The sequence below is a fragment of the Myotis daubentonii genome, chromosome 3 (genome assembly GCF_963259705.1).
Source record: "Myotis daubentonii chromosome 3, mMyoDau2.1, whole genome shotgun sequence".
Lineage (NCBI taxonomy): Eukaryota > Metazoa > Chordata > Mammalia > Chiroptera > Vespertilionidae > Myotis > Myotis daubentonii.
The window spans coordinates 38729661-38753147 of NC_081842.1; the positions used below are offsets into that span (position 1 = coordinate 38729661).

Consider the following 23487-nt stretch of genomic DNA (forward strand, 5'->3'; position numbering starts at 1 on the left):
TGCAGGTTTGATGTCATAAGATGTTTTATGCTTATCAGTGAATCTGAGATAGGAAAAAATAACTGAAACCGAGCATTGGAAAATATTACACTATAACCAATGCGAGCCATTGAAAGAGTTCTTCGGTGCCAGGTAAATTTATCTATGTTTATATGATGGTTTGCCCAAAGCTGCTCTATTCAAAACTATAAACTTTAACAACTAGGTTGTATTATAGATTTGAAAAAGATTCTTCAGGCCAAGGACCAACGATCCCCTCTAATTATGCCTTCCTTGCTGTGAGCGCTTTGGACCTTGTGTTTACTCTCCCCGTCTCTCTGTAGCGTGTGGACCGAGGAATCTCAGTGCACCTTGCTGAATGCATCCATCACAGAAACATTTAACTGCTCCTTCAGCTGTGGCCCTGACTGCTTGAAACTCTCTCAGTACCCCTGCCTCCAGGTGTACGTCAACCTGACTTCTTCAGGCGAAAAGCTCCTTCTCTACCACACCGAAGAGACGATGAAAATCAATCAGAAGGTAGGTCACCCGCGCAGGGCTCCCACACCCAGCTCCCCTCTCTGAAGACCCTGTGCCAGCATTTCAAAGGAAAGCACCACCAGCGAGCAGGCCCTGCCTCATCTGTACACAGAACTCGCTATTTGACTCTGTCTTGGGGAACATTCATTTTCTGTGCACGTCGTGGACAAATCATTCCCCCCTGCTGTGGTAGTGCAGATTTACCCTTTACTTCCGTTTCGGAGAGAAAACCTCCTGTCCTTATTTATACACAACTGGACTGAGTCTCTCAAAGCAAACATGCAGCTCAGTCAGAGTTCTACCGGCCAGAAAACCAGCTATTTGTCATATACCTGGAGCCATGAGGTAAAGCTGTATTTGGCTTTTCCACAGTCATTGTCACTGAGTCCTGTGGTCTTGGGGATGTAACTTAACTTCTCTGAGCCTCAGCTTCCTTATCTCTGAAAAGGTAAAGACGATGGTCATCTTTCAAGGTCATTGTGAGGGTTAGAGCAGAGAGTGTAAGATGCTGAGCAAAGCACGGTGCCTGGCACAGGGCAGACCTTTGATTCACGGTCACAGTGTGTGTACCTACGTGTCTTTCTCCATGTATGTTATGTCCATAGGGGCTGCATTTTCCAGCCCTGATATGCTCACATTCACAGGGTGGGTGCTCCACAAATGTGTATTGTATTAAAACTGCACATAAAATTTGTAGTTCTAAAGTCTGGGATGACCAGTAAAGTGTCAGCAGAACCAACCAGCTATTATCAGTTTGAAGTTAAACATATTTAGTTTGGGGCTTATGGTAGTAACTCAGAGGCCAGAGTACTCTCATAGGCCAAAACAACCCGAAGCCTCTCCAGTAAGATAAATGGCCCTCTTGACCCAGACACTGCCCTCTTGAACTCTTGTCCTTCTTGTAAAAGCTTTTCATTCCAATTACCAGCACTTAAGTGACATAGATTGTATGTATTGAAGCTTTGAAGTTTGATACTCTAACATAGGCTTTATTTTGTGATATATTGACACCTACATTTTGTTTTTATTGCAATAACTTAAAAGAATTCTTGCAAATATCTCTGAGGAGTCAACACAATGAATATTTCAGGGAATGCCTTTTGAAGATCTCTGCTCTGATTTCCTTTGTTTGTGGTAGTCACAAACGATACCAGTCCTCGCCGTTTTCTGCAAATTTATAAAGCTCAGCTCTCCCAAAGCGTGTGTTTTTCAACATCTTCCCTCAAGTCAGATTTCTAAATCAAAGCTGACCTGTAACAACAAAGCCTATAAAACTCTCAAATCTTCACGGAATTGGAAATTGGCCAAAGTTGAATAAGCATTAAGAAAGTGGGACATCTTTCCATTTCCTCGCTTTGACATTTTATCACTACAGCCCTGTGAATGCATAAACACGGCTATACACAGGGATTGGACCTACCATAGAAAGTCTCAGTTAAAAATTGAGGACCAGTATCTTGTCTGTTGTCAGCATGGTAATAGGTCATTTGTTTGTTTGTTTGCCCCATTACCTTGTTTTTAACTGTGAATTACAGCACACATGTAGAAACATGCAAGAAGTGAAAGTATACAGCTCAAGCATTTATTACAGATATCCCCATGTAACTACCATGAGGGTAAAGAAACAAAACATCTCCTACAGCACAAAAACACCCTCATGCCTCCTCCCAATATCTATTGGCTCTGCCCCCTGACAAAGATAACAGCTGTCCTGATATTAGGGCAATTACTTTTTTTTTTTTTTTGGAGTTTTATCACCTAAGCATATATCCCTACACACTATATTTTAGTTTTGCCTGTTTTTAAACATGATGTAAATGGAATCATACAGAATATTTCTCTTTGTGCCTGGCCTCCTTCACATAACGCTATATTTGTTAGAGTCATTCCATTTGGTGGTAGTTCATTCACTTTTACTAAAGTATTATAGCCCATGGTATCGACATGCCAATTTATTTACTCATTCTACTGTTGATGGAAATTTTGAGTTTTCTACAGTTTTGGACCATTACTAATACTAGTAATTCTGCCAGGCATATTCTCATATCTGTCTCTTAGTGCACAAGCACACATATTTCTGTCAGGTATAAACCTGGGATTGGAATATCTAGAAAATAGAGTATACTTATCTTAGTTTAGGAGATAATGCCAAATGGTTTTCCAAAGTGCCTCTCACCAATCCTATGGGTATGAGAGTGTTTATTGCTCCAAATCCTCACCAACACTTGGTATCATTTGTCATTTTAATTTTAGCTAATATGACAATATTTCCTTAGGTTCTCATGACTCAAGTGCCTTTTCATTTACTTACTGGCCATTTGAATATCCTCTTTTGTACAATGTCTGTTCAAGCCCCTGGTCCATTTTTCTATTGGAGTGTTTCTTCTTCATATTCATTCTAGGAATTCTTTAAATCTAGATATTCCCTCCATTGATTAATATGTCTTGCAAATATCTTCTCCCATTATGTGGCCTTCTCACTCTCTCAATGATGTCTTTGAATGAAAGAAGTTTATAATTTTAATACAGCCAAATGTTATATTTTTCGGTGTGTTATTTTAGTGTGTGTGTGCAGTGCGTCCTATTTAAAGTGTCTACCCACCCTGAGGTCATGAAGTCATTCTCCTAAGTTATCTTCTAGAAGCATATGGTTTCTCTTTTCACACTTAGAGTACAATCAGCCTGGAATTGATACTTATGTAGAAGTCAAGTTTCTGTGGGGTTTTTGTTTGTTTGTTTGCTTGTTTGTTTGTTTGTTTGTTTGTTTTTAATATGAGCATCCATATGCCCAAATCCATTTATGAAAAGATCACCCTTTCCTTACCCGATTATTTTTATAATCCCATTTCCCCTTCTATTGTCTTGAAAGTTATCTGTTCTATTGTTATTATTTTAGTGTTTAGCCTACAGATTACAACTTGCAATCTTGACTAATCAAGAACGATAAAAAATTTCATTCACTGAGGATAAAATTCTAAGTTTGTCATTATTTTGTTTCTGCATGCTGAAAACATGCCATTCTCTTTTGGTGAGCATTTTTACTATTTAGAAATCAGCTTTAAGCTAGTTGCTGCTTCTTTGAAGGTAATCTTCATCTATTTTAAAGATTATTTTCTTTGGCTTTCTGAAATTTAACTGTTATTTGCCAAAGTGCAGATTTATTTCTATTTAGCTTACTTAGTGTTCTCAGGGCTTCTCTCCCTGTACCTTGAGATTCTTTGTCAATTTTAGATAGTTTTTCATCATTATCACATCAAATACTATCTCTGCTCTCATTCTCTCCCATTTCTTCTGCTTAAAATCCAAATTGGCCATATGTTAGGTTTTCTCAATGTATCCTCTGTGTGTTTTATTCTCTTTTTTTTATTTTCCCTCTTTTTGTCTCTCTGAGCTTGGATATTGACCTATCTTCTAATTTGTAGTTCTTTCCTCAGCTCTGATTAATCTACTGTTAAATCCATCCTTTGAGTTCTTAATTTCTCTAACTGTAATTTTCATGCATAAAACACCCATTTGGGTCTTACTTCATAATTTTTACTTTTCTGTAATATTCTAATTCTTTTCTTTTAAATCCTTTGACATAAAAAAGTAAATTGTAGTTATTTTAATGTTTATTTTGATGATTTCAATATCTGAAGCCCCTCTATGCCTATTCTTTTCTCTTGGTATTTTTATTAACATGTTGTATAATGTCTGGTTAATTTTTATTAGGTTTTGGACATCATATTTGTAAATTATTATAATAATAATTTAATTCTAGAATTATGTCATATTTTCCAAAACTTATTTCCATTTGCCTCTGCCAGGCCCCTGGGGATATTAGCCATTAATGATCATCTCATTCTGACTTCATAAGTTGAGACAGTCAAGTCTGAACTGAAGTCCCTGTTTGCTTCAGGTTTACCATTACTTTTATGATGCAGCCCTTAAGAGTCCCAACACAAAGTAAATGAGGGGAAGTCATCAGGGGCCCCACCTGATAGGCCCTCACTCTGCAAGGCTGTCAGAAATATCATTCAGCCTTCCAGGCTCTCAGCCCTCTCCTGGAATCAGCAGATGCTCCCAGGGGAAAGGTGGCACCAAACACTGACTCCCCTTCCTGGCCTGGTAGTTCTTCACTCTCTGAATAGCTGTCCTCTTCCCTTAATCAGAAATATAGCCCAGCCAGCATGGCTCAGTGATTGAGCGTCAACCTATGAACCTGGAGGTCATGGTTCGATTCCTGGGTTGTGGGCTCGATCCCCTCCCACCCCAGTGTGGGGCGTGCAGGAGGCAGCCAATCAATGATTCTCTCTCATCATTGATGTTTCTATCTTGCTCTCCCTCTCCCTTCCTCTCTAAAATCAATTAAAAATATTTTTTGAAAATCAGAAATATATACATTGAAAATACAGTTATCTGCATGTCAGCAGGCCATTAGACCATGATCTTAATCCAGCATGAAAAATATTCAGGATATTTCTGGGAGTTGGGGTTAAAATACTCTTTATGCAGATCTCTCCTTCCTATTACCCTTCCCCAAGCTCACTAAAAATAATAGCTTTCCCCCTAGTTACCAAAAAAAATGGTATTTTTATTCAGATACATAAGGCACTACTGACAATGTTTGATTTGAGACAACAGGAGGCAAAGGATATCAAGCAAGCAAGCTGTCGGTATCTTTGTAGAAAATATCCAAAAGGATTTTATTTTTAAATTTTTACACTCTCTCATATATCCCTTTTCCTTAGCCTGAAAACACAGTGCCCAGCCTCTCGTCAACATTACAGCTAAAGCTGCTTAAGCTGATACGCTGGCTCCTCTTGCGGAGCAATTGCAAGTGGGCTCAAGGCCCCTGGCTCCCCTAGTCACAAGGTACCACTGGAATCTTAAATGGCAGCTAAGTGTTAATTCACTACGGTTGTTGAATTTCTCAGAGCTTTGGGCGTTTAAACATTTCTACCCACCAGGGATTCTTAAAACATACCCATCTGGTTTGAAAGTAGATTTAAAGTGAATTTTGGTGCAAAACAAGAAAATATAACCATTTTTTTTGGTATGTGGTATAATGCCATATATATGGTATTTTGTCTATCATGGAGAAGATAGCTATTTTTGGTGGAGAGTAAGTTCCATAAATTAGTCAGTTAATTACCACTCCAAACTCAGTGTCACCCCACATTTTGTCACTCATTCTGAAGCCTTCTGGGCTCCATCCTGAGAATATGCATATCTAGAACAAGGTTTCTCAACCTCAACACTATTGCTGTTTGGGGTCAAATCTTTGTTTTCTGTGAAGGTGGTGTGTGTGGGGGGGGGCCTGCCCTGTATGTTGTAGGATGTTTAGCAGCATCCCTGCCTCTACCTACTAGATCCCTAACATCCTCCTCCCTCCAGCTGTGACAACTAAAAATGTGTCCACACAGTTCTGAAACACTGCTCTAGATTTTATTTCAATTTGAGCTTGGATGCTGTGAGATTCTGGAATCCTAAGCAAACCTTGTACTCACTGAGTTCCTCTGTACAGCATTGGTAGGGTAAGGGGAGAAGGGAAGAAAATTAAGTGTAGTTGAGAATCTAAATGTGAAAAAAAACAGGGCCCCGACATTTATTAAGTGTCTACTATGAACCTGAGCCCAGCACTATGCTAAGAACTTTATAAAAATTATCTCATTTAATCCTGACTAAATCCCTACTTCTAAAGATTTTATCAGGAGCTCAAAATGTGCCAGGCGCAGTAAGTACTCAATATTTTACATGAAGCTCACTTATTTAATTTCAGCAGAAATCCCAAGTATTAAGCACCGCTATTATCTCCCCTTCACAATAATGAAGCTGAGCTCGGAAAATGAAATGATTTTCCCAAAGTCACACATTCACTAACTAGGTCTGAATTAAAAATCTAAGTCTCTTTACCTCATCATACTATCTCTTAAAGAGAAAATATTAGAGCATTCTCTTGAGAAAGGAAAAGATAAGAGTTCTGAAAAATCTAAATTCCTTGAAATATTTATCTTTCTGATGGCATATTTTAGTGAACAGCTGAAACTTCATGCTATTCCATCACATCCTGGAAGTACTTAAGTAAAAGGCCATGAGCAAAGGATAGAATTATCTGTGACCCATAGGGAAGGTCAAGGGTGTATATTTAGTACCAGTTTACAGAGGGTGAATATTAAACAGATATAAGTGCAACCTGATAGTGGGGAGGATAGAAAGCCTGCTGGAAATTTGACATATGACATCCTCAAAACTAGCACCTTAATTTTAGGGATATTTATTAGGCATTAGCTGAAACTGCAATGGACCAAAGATTCAGAAATGCTTTGGTTATTGATGGAGTTTAGTCACTGCTCACCAAAACTGAATTCTGGAACAGCTAAGTGTACCTTTATGCATAAATGAAAGGAGGAATGTGCCTGAAGGAGGCTCATCCTGAGCATCAAGAAGAGAAGCATGGAGAAAGAACCTACTCCTTTCTAATTTCCAAGAAAGGAGAACCTGGTGAAGAGCAAGGTCAGTTTCCATATCTGACTTACTCTCAGCCTAATTGGAGATGTCATGGGTCTGGGGGCTCCATGGGTCAATGCTCTGAGCACTGACTAATCCCAAGGCCCTAGACAGCGTCTGTTTTGTTAGTGGATTTCCTGGGTCTCTAGGTATCTTCTCTATTCCAAATCAAGCAGAAATGCTGTCATAAATGTGAAAGCTTGGGAAAACATGAAAAGGAAAAACCTCTCTCGGGAGGAACCTGTCTCGATACTGAAAGAAACAGGTACATAGCAGAGTGTGAATCCTATTTTCCTTTCATCTACCAAACATTGCATGCAGTCCTGCTTGCCGAAATCAAGCAGACACTAGAAGTACAAACTAACAAGTGTAAACTAAATTTTGCAGGATTCACTTTCTTACAGAGTAGGAAGTCTTAAAAGGAAAAGAACATAGGGTCCCAATTTACCCTCTAAGCTCCTCTGTCCATCACTAATATTCAAAGAATTTAAAAGACCGAAATGTGCTGGGAAGCCAGAGTAACCCAAGGCTGCCAGCTGGTGACTCTATGTACGTTCTTTGAATGTAGGGATGATTTTTTTCCTCTGGCACAGAACATAAATTCTGACACATCGTACATGCTTAATAAACATGTGCACAATATTTGTTATTTGAGGACACTAGAAAAAGTTCCATCTAACTTTGGAACCAAGAAAATATTTTCTTAAATTGATTTTAGGAGAGAGAGAGAGGGAAAGAGGAATATCAATGTGAGAGAGAAACATAGATTGGCTGCCTCCTGTACACACCCTGACCAGGAAATCAAACCCACGTCCTAGAAATGTGTCCTGACTGGGAATCAAACCCATGACCTTCAGGAGCATGTGACAACGCTCCCACCAACTGAGCCACACAGGCCAGGGCAGGAGCCAAGAATATTCATGTTTCACATGAGCAATGTTTTTATTTTTGTTTTTATTTTTATCTCATAGATATTGTGGACTAGAATGCCCTGGCTACTAAAGAGTTCTCAGAGCAAATTTGTGGCCCATCTCTGTGAAAGGGTATACTCTTTACTGAAAGCCTTTTTAACCTCATTCCTGGTGACATTTATTTCATTCTCCACCCTTGTTTGTGTACTTTTCCATTTCCTTTTCATTGATCTACCTTATATTGTTTATGTGTGTTTTTTTAATCCTCACCTGAGGATATGTTTTTATTAATTTAGAGAGAGAGGAAGGAAGTGAGAGCGAGAGAGAGAGAGACATTGATGTGAGAGAGAAACATCCATCAGTTGCCTACCATAAGTGCCCAGAGTGGGGCTCCAACACAAAACCTAGGTATGTGTCCTGACCTGGAATCAAATCCACAATCTTTCTGGTGTGCAGGACAATGCTCACCCAACTGAGCCACCAGCCAGAGCGTGTTTATGCTTTTGATGCCTATGCCTAGCATAGCCCCTGGCACATTGGAGACAATAGTGATTGGATTTTATTAACATCTATCCCTTGTGAAATAAGACACCCTTCTTTTTATAAAAGAACAAACCCTTCCCCTAAGGTGATCCTAAGAATTGATAGTTCCCTTCCTACCATCAGATGGAAAAGGAGGCTGACAGGTGAGGTTATTCAGCCACACACCCCCTCCGCCTGGCCCCCACTCCTCCCCACATCCTTCATTTTCAGGTGAAGGCCTGTCACTTTGGGCTTCACACAGGCCTACAAAGAATGTCTAAGCAAAGCTCAAGAGGTAGTTTCTCAAAACTTCTATCATGAAACTAAAAATAACTCTACTGGTGTAAAAGATTCTAGAAATAAGCCTGAGAGAAAAATGTTCAGTGACTTTCTGAAGAACTGGGGAGAAGATGCAATTGCTGGACCTTTGTTGCCATGTAAAGAAAGGAGTCAGGGGAAGGTGACAGGAGCCAGATGCCTCAGCTGGGAGAGGAAAGGTCATGTTGTGTGGCCATCTCTGTGGTTTTCAATACTAAAGAGAATGTAAGGCATTTGGGAAAGCAGAAAGGTTTATTAACAAAATTCAGGATGAAGAGAGATGTGGGACTAAATCTTCCACCGAATGGCTGCCTCAAAAGTTTGCTAGGTTTATATATTCACCTGTTAAAGCACTAAAGAATTACCTATATCCATGGTAAAAATATATATATATTAAAATACTAGAGACCTGGTGCACGAATTTGTGCATGGGTGGGGTCCAGCAGGCCTGCCCCAAAGGGGGCCGATCAGCGGGGCGACAGCAGGGAGGGGCATGGGTGGTTGGCTGGCTGGACCTGCCCCCAATTGCCCCCACACTCCCTCCCCCCACCCCGATCGGGGGCGGTGCTGGCCAGGGGGTGGGGGAGAGGAGTCGTTTGGCTTTTAGATATATTTTGATTAGTACTTATATGTCTTTGTGTATATAAAATTATTATTCATATGTTGTTTGGTATTATATATCACACACAGTCTGAAAGTTAAACCTTTCCCATCCCACACCTCCCACTAAAAATATAAAAGGATTTAAAATGGCAGGATTTTACCCTAGCCAGTTTGGCTCAGTGGATAAAACATTGGCCTGCTTACTGAAGGGTCCCAGGTTTGATTCTGGTCAAGGGTACATATCAGGGTATCGGGCTCTATCCCCAGTAGGAGTTGTGCCAATGATTTTCTCTCGTCATTGCTGTTTCTATCTCACCTTCTCCCTTCCTTTCTGAAATCAATAAATATATATAATACAATAAAAATACCAGGATTTTTTATCTTTTCAGTCTACATTACATTTTTCCAGCTAAGTGTAAATCACTCCGTACAGTTTCCATTTGTTAAAAAATGCATTCTCTGTAATCTAAACCAAGCACATCAAATTATCCTTGAAACATATGATGAAATCCTAAGATCACTAAATCTTCACCACAAATTCATATCAGTCTCAGAAACATACACACGGCTATAGTTTGAGCTACAGAAACAGAAACCTAGAATTCAAATACTGTATATGATTCAGCATAATGTCAAATCTCCTCAGACACAAAAACAAGGAATATGAGACAAGAGCCATCCAACAGGACCATATAACTAGGAGTGTTGCCCTCCTTAGAGTTTTCAATCGTTTTATATGTGCACTTGGTTAAAGACTTGAGATCATGTGGAGAGTGTGATATTCCAATAAGAAAACACGTTAGGGAAAATTCAATGAGGCTTTTAATATTCATCATTTAATCTTCACACAAACCCTGCCAGGAAGGCTCTGTTAACCTCATTAGATAAAGCAGTTGATTCTGAGGAGCCAAGTAGCTCACTTATAAAAACACAGTACCCAGATCTCTTGAACACAAGTCAGGGAGGGGCTTGTCAGACCACATGGCATGTTCATTTTCACAACAGAGATCTGATCAATAAGAAAAGTAAAGGAATGACTGGAGTAGTTTTCAGGGATAAGTAACACACTTAGTGGGAGCTGGTTTATGTGTGTTAAAAGGTGGCAGGTGGCAAGGTTAGAAAAGTTAAAAACAGCCGAGCAAAAGAATCGTTGCTCCACCAGCAATGTGGAGCTGCACTTGTATGTACCACTGGCCCCAGGACCCAAGTCCAATCCAGGTACAGAATATGCCTTGTCTGGCCACTCCAAATGTGCACATTTGAGAGCCTGATGGCTTGAAACTATAATAAGCAGCCTCTATATTATGACCTTGCTAGACGGTCTCAAAAGTAATTTATATCCCATTTTATTTGGAAGAATCCTATCTCGTGTCAGAATTATTGTCATTTGGCTGACAAACGCTTCTTGAAAAATATTTTAAAGCCACATCAATTCACGAGAGCCTAAGAAAAGAAAAACTTCCATTTTTAATGGAATGCCATATTTATTGAGATCCCTTCAATAACTTAGTACTCTTAGCCACTGAATCCACTGTTATAAACGGCCGTGGCACAAAAATATACAGAAGCCTGACGCATTCGGAATCAAAATCCACTCTGTTTGAATTCAACCACAAATGGCTTGTCTGTTATTTTTCCTTTTAATACTTTGCTTCCAAAAACATTTTTAAATTTGTTAAAGGCATGATGGCTGCATTGAAGAAGGGGGAAAAATGTATCTGCTTATTGCCTTAAATGCTTTTGATTTAGAATGCATCCTGCTGGTAGAAAATTTGCGTCATGGTAGTCATAGGCAAATGTTCGTACAAAATTATAACTCACTGAGAAACTGTGCTTTCCTGGAGACACTTTCAGACCTTTAATGTTGTGCCAGTACCAGCTTCTGCTGTGCTCACACTTATGAGTATACTCACATTTATTCTTAGCTGATTAGATTTGAAGCTGCCAACCAGTTCTTGTTATGAAAACATTACTTTAAGCCTGGTATACGATAAAAGCCAGCATGTTCATCCTCTATTCTTAACTAATCGAAGAATTTCCCTGCTGTCAGATAATCCAATGATTATAGCACAGCCAACAAAGCAGGATGCCACTGTAGCCACTAATAACATCAGAGGAAAGAGTGAGCCAAACATCCTCTATTAGCAGAAGGCACTTCATTTGTTTTATAGTTGTTTCCTGTGAAATCTACACGTCTAAATGGTGCAGTTCCAGGATCCTACCCGAAGCTCCCCTGGGTGTACCTCAGTGTTCTCCAGCAGCCCACCTCATCTGTGTGTCTCAGAGTTGAGTGAGTTGTGCACTGCACAACCCCAGGAGTGTCAGTCACATTGCAAAAGTCAGAGATGTGATTATTTATAACAACTAATACATTGGTAAAGAACAGTAAAATGGGTGAGGTGTTTTGTTGTTGTTGTTGTTTTCATAAAATCAGTATTATGACAGTTTTTCAACAGAAAAATAATTTTGAAGAGAGGGCATAGTTTGCTAAATCACACTAAAACACTGGATTAGCCATGATCTTGTCACAAACCAATTTAATTCAGATAAATCAGTTAAATTAATTATTTGATAATGACTATAACAAGAGACAGGGATTTCTTTTTCTTATTGGGATACACCTTACCATAGGGAGGGTAAAGAGTTAACGAAGGATTCACATATATCCCAGAAACGTGACTTAAATCACTTTTTTCCTACCTTTTTAAAAAGTTAGATTCGTTGTTATGAGTTTCGTCACTGCCCATTTACCAACCCAGGAAAGAGGGTCACAGAGATTTCATCTCCTCAGAGACTGCTTTATAATTAGGAAAATGTGTTCCAAAATATACCCGATAAATTATAACTTTAAAAAACAACAAAGCTTATTAACTCCCTCTGTATTCAGAGAAGAGAGAGAGGCAAAAGAGAAAGGAGGACAAGAAGAGAGAATGGAGGGGAAAATTAAAGCAAGGTAAGGGGAGGGGCAGGCAGGGAAGGAAAAGGTTTGCAAAGAATCAAATTAAACATGTAAGTGTATAGAGAGAAAGAAAGGAGAGACATATAGTACAAGAGATATAGTAAAAAAGACAGAAGGTGAAAGTTCAAAGGAAAGATGCTATAAGTTCTTAGGTAGGTGCTGGTTAAAGAGTAAACTGATTTGGTAATGTTTTAATTTTTCTAGGTTTATGGGAAAAAATTACTTTATTATGCTAACTGGGCATAAAACATTCATCAGAGCTCTTTATTCAATATTCCTACACTTTCCAATATTCTTTGTCAGCAATTCACCAGGGGTATAACTGTTGGGTGTTTGTTTTTTAACTACAGTAGAAAGGTGAACATGGTGGCTCGGCTTAGTAAAAAAGATGAGAGAAACGACTTTCCCTAAGAGAACTGGTAGCTTGTGATGTTACATGAACAGCTGTGGACAGACAAAAGACAGAGAGGTTGACATTCTGATCCCATGGAGAAGTGTGTTCCTAGGGAGTCATTAAAACCCACTATGCTTAGCTATGGCAAAAGAATCCATTGATGTCATCCAGTTTAATCAATATTTACACTTATATGGGTGAGCTATCAAAGTACATCTTGAAAGGATACTTGAAAACATTGTTTTAATTAATGTGTGCATTCTTAGGGTTTCTGGAGGCCATAGTTTGAATATGAAAAGAGTAACCATCATGGTTATTTCACAGATCATTAAGTTGGCCTCAATATCCACCTGTACCAGACACACACACACACACACACACACACACACACACACACACACACACAGTATTTTCTGATGACAATTTATCTCATTTTCCACAGTGCTCCTATATACCTAAGTGTGGAAAAAATTTTGAAGAATCCATGTCCCTGGTGAGTGTTGTCATGGAAAACTTCAGGAAGTACCAACACTTTTCCTGCTATTCTGACCCGGAAGGAAACCAGAAGAGCGTCATCCTAACCAAACTCTACAGTTCCAATGTGCTGTTCCACTCACTCTTCTGGCCAACGTGTATGATGGCTGGGGGTGTGGTGATCGTTGCCATGGTGAAGCTCACACAGTACCTCTCCCTGCTCTGTGACAGGATCCAGCGGATCAATAGATAAAGGCAAAATGGACGAGATCGTTTTCTTTAAAGCTCAAATACTGTTTTCTTTCATTCTTCACCAAAGAACCTTAAGTTTGTAATGTGCAGTCTATTATGAGTTCCTTAATATATTCTTATACATAGAGCAATAATGCAAAAGCTGTTCTATATGCAAACATGACGTCTTTATTATTCAGGAGAAGAAATACTGTTTTGTGTTGGTTGGTTGTTTTCATAATCTTGTTTCAATGCTGGAACTAGTGCTTCCTTCTCTCATTCCACCAAAATAGGGCTCAGTTATTCATTTTCCAAGGTTTGTGGAGAAAGGTAAACAATATCAATGTGATAAGGTCTGTGTTGAAGACATTTCTGCAATATTTTTCATCATTCATTGTTTACTAGAGCTGCAGCCAAAAATACTGTTTTTCTTTTCTTATTCTGAACTGAGCCCCACAGCACGTGAAGGGACCAGATTTCCTAACTAAAAGATGTTAACACATTTTTTCCTGTGTTTCTACCATATCACTGTAAAGAAGGGGGGAGACCCAGCCAGCTATTTTCCTGTTATTACTTTCTATTCATAACTTCAGATTTTCAAACTGATTTCCAAAAAAGAAAGCTGTTTTCATTCACCAATTCTATCACCATTTCCTGTGACTTAAATGAAAAATGAACAGAGCCCTTTTCCATGTAAGACCCTGCTACTGTGTGAGGGGGATGACACTTACAGGAGTCTCATTACCCATGAATTGACTAAACGTGGAGTAGATGCTCTTTTCCAATCCAGGAAAGTCTATTGTACTAAGATATTTGTGTGAAAATCTTCCTTCCATTTCAATTGAACTGTTAGATGGGAAAATTAAGATCCTACTTGCTGGTCAAGACTAGTGGACTTACTTCAATGCGTAGATCTACTGTGGCAAATGAACAAGCTAGAGCATTGCTCTTTGGGAATTTATGTTTAAGTTAATGAGTGTGTAGTTTCTCTCTTTCTAACATGTGTCCCCTATTGGGATTTTAAAGTTGTGTGCGCAGAATATTTGTCTCCTCTACATGTTTTATTTTTCTATTTACAATTGCCTTTTCTGTTGCTAGATTTTATACACAAAATAGACCTTTTTTTCTAACACACACACTTGAACTGAATAACAGATTTAAAGAAAGCCTTTGTTCACATTTCCATTCACTTATTGTGGTTGGGGGTGGAGGGAGGGATGAGGGATTGGTTTTAAACAAAAACATTCCATCTTTTATTTAACATCAATATCAAAAGAAGAAGACACACATCTATCTTTCTCATCTATATTTAAATACCTTTTTGTAATGTAGTTTTCTAGGTGTTGCAAAATTTTACAAATTGTATCTGTGAAATGAATGGTGAAACTAATCTGATGAAGTGAAAGTATTCTGCAATATTGTAATTCATAGTTTGACTTTTCATAAGCAAATAAACCCCTAAGGTATAATCAGGACTTCAAACGTGTAATTAAAATTTAGGTGGAAAAATCCATCACATCTGCAAGATATCAATACATCTTGCACTCTAAGCTGAAAAGACATGGTAATCCAAAAACCTATGATTCACTATGTTCAAAGGTATTTAAAGAAATTATAAAGAAAGTTTCTTTTGTAACACCCAAGCACATACACAAGCACATATAAATATTTGAAAAATATGATGGAAAACTCAATTCCTACTTCACCTTAAAAACATAATTCTGGCCCAGCTGACATGGCCAGTGGTTGAGCATCTACCTATTAACCAGGAGAGCACAGTTCAATTCCCCGTCAGGGCACATGTCCAGGTTACACGTTCAGTCCCCAGTAGGAGGCATAGAGGAGGCAGCCAATCGATGATTCTCTCTCATCATTGATGCTTCTATCTCTCCCTCTCCCTTCCTCTCTGAAATCAATAAAAACATATTTAAAAAGAAAACAATAATTCTGAAGACAAAAGAGAGATCTTTGTGACTATGGAGACATCCTTAATGTTCCTTGAGCATCTTTAATTGATCCTTTCAGTGATCAAGGTGTGAAAAATATGCAAGTGAACTTTTAGATGAGTTATTTTTATTTTCCTCTGTAATTTAAATTAAAAATTCCAAGCTGTGATAAGAATGTAGAAATCTCAAAATAATGACATCAAAAAGAAGTTAACTAGTGCCTTCTTGAATTCCAATAACGCAACATCCCCTTTAGGTAATTTGAATGTATACGCCATTAAGTGCTCATTATTAAAGGAGGAAGAACTGGGACTAATAGCAATGTCTTAAATGCTTTGCAAGTGTTAAATAATTTCTTATTAATAACAACCTTATTGGAGGAGCACTATTATCCCATCCTACACATTAGAATGTTGAGGCTCAGAGATGTTAAGCCTCAATTTCCCCAAGGTTACACAGATACTAAAATGGTGGAGAGTTGAGTAAATATCCAGCCTTTAGGTTTTCCATTGTGGTAATCATTCCATGGCTTTGGGGGCTTTTAGATAACACTGAAAGACTCTATGGGTGGAAAAGAAGGAGCACTGGAATGAAAGTCAAAAGATTTCATTCAAGATGTGGTGATTACGTGACCTTAGACTTCTAAATTAGTCTCTTGACTTCTTGACTGTCAAATTAGAATGTCAGGCCAGCTGACCACTAAGTCCCCTTTAACACTAAATCCACATGATGCCCATGTGGATTTTAATCCTGCTCGACCTCTCAAATGTGACTTGGCCTCTGAAAGGTAAGACTGTTCGAAATTCTACATTCTGTTCTTATTCAACTCCATGAAAACCAGACTAAGTTGTCTCCTAAGTAGCCAGATTACTTAGAAGTATAGATTTTGTTTCTAATGAAGTGTTGCTACAGTGGGTCATGGGTTGGTTCATCTCCACTAAAGTACCATTCTCCAGTGCAATGCCAAGGAACTGGAAGGAAATGTCAATCTGTGGATTCCAGGAATGATTTTTATGTGTAAATGTTTCATTTAGGTAGGGAGAGAAGTTGTTCTCTCAAATCAATTTGATCACTTAATTTCAGAACTGTCATTTAGCCAACTTCTTCTAAAACAAAGTTCATCTCGAGGTGCCTGCAAGTTGTCATAAGACTTGTTACCAGCATAGTATGCTTTCAGGCCATTGAGAAGGCTTTAAGGTCCTGTACACAGCCTCACTACCTATTAGCATAATTTGTAGTCCCGGGAATTCCTTTAAGTACAACTTCTCTTCATGAAAACCAAGATCTATCTCTATCTCTCTCATCCTCTTTTTGTCTTTGCTCTGTTTTCTTCTTATTCTTAATCTTTATACAGCAGTAAGATAACCCCCAGCAACTACATGTTCATAATATTCTTTCTGCTATACTCACAAAAGGGAAAAAAAACAACAACAGTATTCATATCTGTCCTCAAAAATGCCAATTCTCTTGTCCTCTACTGGGCCTACCCCTATAATGATGGAGGTGGGGATCAAATCATTCCCTACAGGAAAATGAGTGTGTATGAAAGACTAGAGGAAGGGTGCTAGGCAAGCAAACAAAGACGTCCATTCCAGGCAAGTCAGACAAACTCATACCAAATTCTCCTGCCCATGCAGATTTTGGTGGGAGGATAAAAAATGCCCCATGTATGGGGTTAAGAAAACTCATGTTACTGAGAGGGCAAAGGAGCAGAAAGAACCAATGCTTGGAATTAACTTCACAGTTTTTCTAGGACTCCCCCAGTTATCTCATAAAATTTAAAAGGAAAAAATTTTCTGATTTGCACTCAATGAGAGATGCAGGAATATTTGGTTTCAGCAAGAGACAATAGGTTCCCTTAGCAGCATCTGATATCACAATGAGAGGATAGAGTTAATAGGAAACAGAAACTAGTTTAAAAGAAAGGACAGGAGTAATAATATATGGGGGGGGGGAGGAAAAGATTGGGAATTAGAAAATCTAATTTAACCAACTATTGCTATTTATCAAATACTAAAGAATGTCTCTATATTTTTCTTAAGGGCCTTACTTATCCTTTGGGGTTGGTAAATACCTATTTGGACTTGCACACATTCAATTGCCCCATTTCCCACTTATTTTGGAGTAAATTCATTTAAGGAGCATATGAAGAGATAGAGGCGGGTTCTCACTATCCCTTAGGTTTTTTTACACATTATAAAACTTAAGAAAATGATTCCTTCCTGAACAGGCAGTGAGAGATCTTGTCACAGAGATACCAACAGGAAACATCACTCGTCCACCATCTGCAACCTCAACTATTGTCTACACCACCATGGTGACCACAACATCTAGACACCCGTATACTTCCCTCCACCTAGGTCTGTTCAAACTCGCCAGCCTCCACCAGGCAGAGTCATCAAAGCTCAGCCTTTTTGTGTGCTGCATTACAAATCCAGCAGCTTGGGAGGCAGCTGCAAACCCTGACACTTAGCTCCTTCCTGTGGTGAGCCAACACAACAGGCCGACCCCATGCCATCCTTGCGCGTGACAGAAGTATCATTTTGGAACAATTAACAGTGGCTGTCTCTAACCAACAACATTCAGCTGCTATCGCTAACATCTAGCTGTGCTGAGAAGAAAGCACTGAGTCCAGACTGGGGACTCATACTGTGGGAAAAACATATCCCTCCCTTTCCAACAGTAGTGCCAGAAACAGAATTCGGTGCCAATGTGACACTTACATCCCTCTCTAAAAGTCATCATCAGCTGGGAAATTTAGAAAAGAGCACGCTGTAAATACAGCTTGGGCATCTGTCGGCGGAAATCCCAGCAGCCAGGTCCAGCTCAGCCAGTTGAGGCCGCTTGCAACAAACTGGTTTTGTGCTAATACAACAGAGAGGCTTTCCAACTCTCTGTTTCTTTGAAAATGTCACACTAGCTGGCTGAATACATAACCCTTTGAATACTAACAACCCTCAAGTTAGTCTGGCAAACATCCAAGACTTTTTAGAAGGTTCCACTTGGTGTGTTTGAGAGGCCTCATGTCCAAATCATCCAAGAGTGAACAGCAACTGTCTCCTTGTAAGACTGAAGTATTTCATAGTTGAGGAGCCGCATAAACTGCCAGCATTTACCACTAAACCCAATTCAAAAACCCCATGGAGAACTGGAGCAAAGGGCCCTTTGAAGACCCGGTAAAGCCAGCAGTTTACTTTACCTCTGATATCAATGTCGTCTGTGATCCCAGAATAGCAGCCACTGGGAAAACTACAAGTCATCGTTACATGGTTCCCCCCAATTTCACTTCTATCCTATCTAATAAAAGAGAAAAATGTAATTAGCGTACAACCGCTACCCTTCCCATTGGCTAATCAGGGAAATATGCAAATTAACTGCCAGCCAAAATGGCGGCCGGCAGCCAAGAAGCTTAAAGCGAACATGAGGCTTGCTTGCTTCAGTGATGGAGGACTCCAACATTCCCCACCTGCCGCTGCCGGCCGCTGAGCTGCAACTCTAAGCAACTATGTTACAAATATAGAAGCTAAACAAAACCCCAGAAACCTGCTTTAGTCTGCCGGGCATCAGCCAGCAGGATCGCAACATTGTTTCAAATACAGAAGGTAAACAAAGGCAAGAAACCCTTAAGCAGAGAAGGCTTAAGAGCTGGAGCCAAGCCTCCGAGTTAAAGCTGGCCCAGAATAAAAAAAAAGAAAAAAAGGAGCGGTTGGGAGCTTCAGTCACCCGCCAGCCTGAAAACAGCCCTCAGCCCCTCACCCAGACTGGCCAGGCACCCCAGTGGGGACCCCCACCCTGAAAGGTGTGTGACCAACTGCAAACAGCCATCATCCCCTCACCCAGGCTGGCCAGGCACCCCAGTGGGTACCCCCATCCTGATCCAGGACACCCTTCAGGGCAAATCAGCCGGCCCCACCTGTGCACCAGGCCTCTATCCTATATAGTAAAAGGGTAATATGCCTCCCAGCACCGGGATCAGGGGAGATGAGAGGCCTCCCGGCACCGGGATCAGTGTGACAGGGGGCAGCGCCCAAACCCCCTGATCGCCCTGCGGCTCTGTGTGTGACAGGGTGTGGCGCCCCAACCCCCTGATCAGCCCTGCTCTGTGTGTGACAGGGGGCAGCGCCCCAACCCCCTGATCAGCCCTGCTCTGTGTGTGACAGGGTGCAGCGCCCCAACCCCCTGATCGGCCCTGCTCTGTGTGTGATAGAGGGCGGCGCCCCAACCCCCGCCCCCCCACGGGCCCTGCTCTGTGTTTGATGGGGTAGAGCCATAACCTCCCCATTGGCCCTGCTCTGTGTGTGACAGGGGGCAGTGCCCCAACTCCCCTATTGGCCCTACTCTGTGAGTGACAGGGGGGAGCTCCTCAACCCCCTGATTGGCCCTTTTCTGTGCGTGACAGGGTACGGAGCCCCAACCCCCCTGATGGGCCCTGCTCTGTGCGTGACAGGGGGTGGCGCCAAAACCTCCCCATCGACCCTGCCTTGAGTGTGACAGGGGGCTGTGCCCCAACCCCCCAATTGGCCCTACCCTGAGCGTGACTGAGGGTGGCATCGCAACCTCCCAATCCGCCCTGCTCTGTGCATGACAGGGGGCAGCACACCAACTCCCCAGTCAGCCCTGCTCTGAACCCCACCAGGGGCTGCACCTAGGGATTGGGCCTTCCCTCTGCCACCTGGGAGCAGGCCTAAGCCAGCAGGTCGTTTTCTCCCGAGGGGTCCCAGACTGTGAGAGGGCACAGGCCGGGCTGAGGGGACCCCCCCCCCCCTGCCGAGTGCACAAATTTTTGTGCACCGGGCCTCTAGTTTTGTATAAAGAAGTAAGCCATGCCTGGGAGTTGAGGGATGGGTTAGAAGAGGTCAATGGGAGAAAAAAAAGAGGGGACATATGGAATATATTCAACAATAAAGATTTAAAAAAAAAAAAAAAAAGCCAGCCAAACCCAGCCCAAGCCTGGAAATTGCAGGGATCAAGGTCTGCTAAAATGAGGAGGCTTTCATTCAACAACAGACTTTAGACCAGCCTAATGTTCTTCCTTTACTTAACAAGACTTACCCCCAAGAACTAGTAACATTTGACATCTTCAAATGACTTGGGTCATGAAGTGAACTGGCCCTTAAGTCTCTTTCACACTGTCATCCCCATACCTCTCATGTTTCAGCCCTCTAACCAGTGGCCATCCCAACGTTCCAAATTCTTTCACGCCTCCTGGCTTCTGTGCTTACTGTTTCCTCTGCCTGAGACTCCTTCCTCTGACCTTTCTGCCCACCTGGCCAACTCATACTCATTCTTTAAGATTCAGCGTGAACTTCATCTGCACTAGGGGGTCATTCCTGAGTCCCACAGGCCCAGGGTAGGTGCCTATCTTCTATGCTTCACTAACACCCCATACATCTCTCCATAAAAACACTTACCATAAGCACTGTTCGTGACCTGCTGGCTGTGCTGTGGCTAACGGGTTCCATTCCAGTGCGACAGCAGCCCCACTGCCCGCACACTGACCGCCTGATGGTGCTCTCAGTGTCAGGTCTTGGACACAAGCATGGGGGTGGGGCAGGGGAAAAAAAAAAAACACCATCCCACATTATAGTCATGGTTTATCTCTCTGGTATTTCTACAAGATTCTTGAACACATGGATTTATTTTATTCATCTCTGTTTTATTTTGTTGTTATATTCTCATCACCTAGTTTGATACAATTCCTGGCCCATAGGAGGAGTTCAATAAACATACTCAAGTGAGTTATTAGTAAAAAGTAGCCAAATTAATGACAATTCTCTGTTGTATGATCTGAAGATTTTCCCAAACAATAAAAATACCTGAAAAGCCACCACTAGGGATCTGTTCCTTCTAGTGCAGATTCGTATGCCCGGCAATGAAACTGCAGATAGCCCTGGACAATGCTTTTTCTCAGCCATCGATTCCTCAGCTCACTAATATACCCTAGAACCATACATCACCCCAGACACCTAGGAGCGGGGCTGCAAAAGAACATAAAAGGTAAGAGCTGATGGGCGACAATAGGAGTCTTAAACTTATAAAATGGAATAATGCTCAAGAAGGAGAGGGTAGTCTATGTAAGTGATTAGCACATAGGTTTTGGAATCATTCAGACATGAGTTTGAAGCCTGGTTCTGGCACTCAATAGCTGTGAAATTTGGGAAAATATACTTAACTTCCTCATACATCAATTTCTTCATCTGCAAATGGCAATAGTAATAGCATCTAATTCATAAGATCACATGAGGTGATATATAAAGTGCTTAGCAAGATGTTTAGCACATAATAAACACATGAAATGACAGCAATTTGTTTTATGATGATTAATAATAAAAGACAGAGATTTATTACTTTTAGGACTAGGCACTAAGAGTTTGGAGGCAAAGGTAGAAAGATGGATGCAGTGTGGGCAATAAAAGATCCTTAAGATGAGCTTCATCTCTCCTACAACTTTCCCTAGGACTGGCCCCAGCCATATAGTCCTGCCAAATAAAATCTCATAACTAAGGTCAGTTCCATGGAGGCTTAAAAGCCCCCCTGTCACTAATGGAATGTGGCTGGGGAATCAAGAGATTGACTTGAGATATTACATTACGTGCTTCCTACTTTCTCTGAAAGAAAAAGCTCTTTGATGAAGAAGATTCCAGTCCACTCAAAGTAGGGAGAGAAGGGATTCCGGCCCTGTATTGAATCTCACCTAGCCAGGGCATAAATCCCAGAAACCTTTTTTAAAATAGGGACTTACGAGGCTGAATGAACAAGTATCTGCATTCAGGGCACCGGAGAGCCACCCATAAAGGAAACAGGAGGTTCAGGGAAAGACGTGGCAGAGGAGGAGAAGGGGAATGTGTACACTTGAACCAGAGTCATCAGCACCAAGGCTACACTCAAGGGTGTCAGAGACTGGGTCCGAGTTCCTGCTTCTTCCTAAGAAAGAGTCAAAAAAAAGAAAAAAAAGGCTCTGATTAACCACGCACCTTATCCAAGTGTATTGACATACTTATGCAAGGGATTCTGGATACTTCTTTTTAAGTCCTCACCCCTGACTGGGAATAGAACCTGAAACCTAGGTGTGTGCCCTGACTGGGAATTGAAAATACAACCTTTTTGGTGGACCAGATGACACTCCAACCCACTGAGCCACACCAGTCAAGGAGACTTATTTTAATTTGAGACTAAGGACATAAACATGAGCTGTCAACTCAGAAAAGGAAAATGTTCATCCCCTAGTTTCTGTCTCCAACTTTCAGCTAACTGGAAAAAGTAAAAAGAAAATGGCCAAATGTATAGCTACATATCATCACACTGGAAACATTTTTATTCTCCCCAAAAGGAAAGGATGGCCATAGGTGGAATACTTCCTGCCCTCACAAAAATAATCTAGATACCCAGGAGGTCTGATATGGTGGGGAAAGGGTCACAGTACTTAAACAGTCCATACACACATGCACCCACACGCACACACATAACACACACAAACCACACGCGCCTCTAGAGGAAATAGCTTATCCGAGTTTTTCATCAGGCGGGACACATCTGCTCCCTACGTGAGTCATTATCATGTAGTGGCTCTGTTCTCACCATTTGAAAGGGAGAAAAGTGTGTGTGGGGGGGGTGGGGGGGAGTAAGGGACAGAAGTCCCAGAAACTGTCCCTTCTCACAAATGACTCATAACCTGATTTCTATCAAAATTAAAATAAAATAAGCACATTCTGGTGATCAAAGAAAAGGATCAGGATGGAAATGTTTCTCTGCCTAAAACAAACTCATTAACACCCCCAGGCAACAGTATAATTGACTGGAAATTAGTTAAAACAGCAGAAAGCTGAGAAAGCACAACACAGAGGGTGTTCCGCCATAATCTGGGATGGTGTCTTCCCACCACTACGTACCATATGCTTAGAGAGGTGGGAGAGCAAATTGCCAACCACAGCAGAGCGCCACAGCCCCCTTCTGCTGTCTGCGAGCGAGAGCCGCTCCTCCGTCTGTTCAGCCCAGCTCTGGCTGTGGCTGCCCGGGGAGGTTACACGGGCTGGCTCACGCGTGGGTGACATTGCCATTGCCAGCATTTTCCCAAAAATAGATAAAATACGCCACAAATCATGTAATAACTAGGTCATAATT

The 23487-nt window shown here is 41.0% G+C and overlaps 1 protein-coding gene and 1 non-coding gene across 2 annotated transcripts in view; both read left to right on the forward strand.

Moving 5' to 3' along the window:
* LOC132229231 (calcium-activated potassium channel subunit beta-2) overlaps positions 1 to 14445 on the forward strand; it is a 32604-nt gene extending 18159 nt beyond the window's left edge. The window contains exons 3-4 of the mRNA XM_059685976.1: positions 324 to 519; positions 13158 to 14445. Coding sequence (XP_059541959.1) covers positions 324 to 519; positions 13158 to 13442 — 481 coding nt within the window. The 3' untranslated portion in view covers positions 13443 to 14445. The remainder of the gene's footprint in view (positions 1 to 323; positions 520 to 13157) is intronic.
* Positions 14446 to 20780: 6335 nt separating this feature from the next.
* Positions 20781 to 20905, forward strand: LOC132232206 (small nucleolar RNA SNORA54). The gene has a single exon (XR_009452344.1). It is a non-coding gene; the product is annotated as a small nucleolar RNA SNORA54 (small nucleolar RNA).
* The last annotated feature ends 2582 nt before the right edge of the window (positions 20906 to 23487 follow it).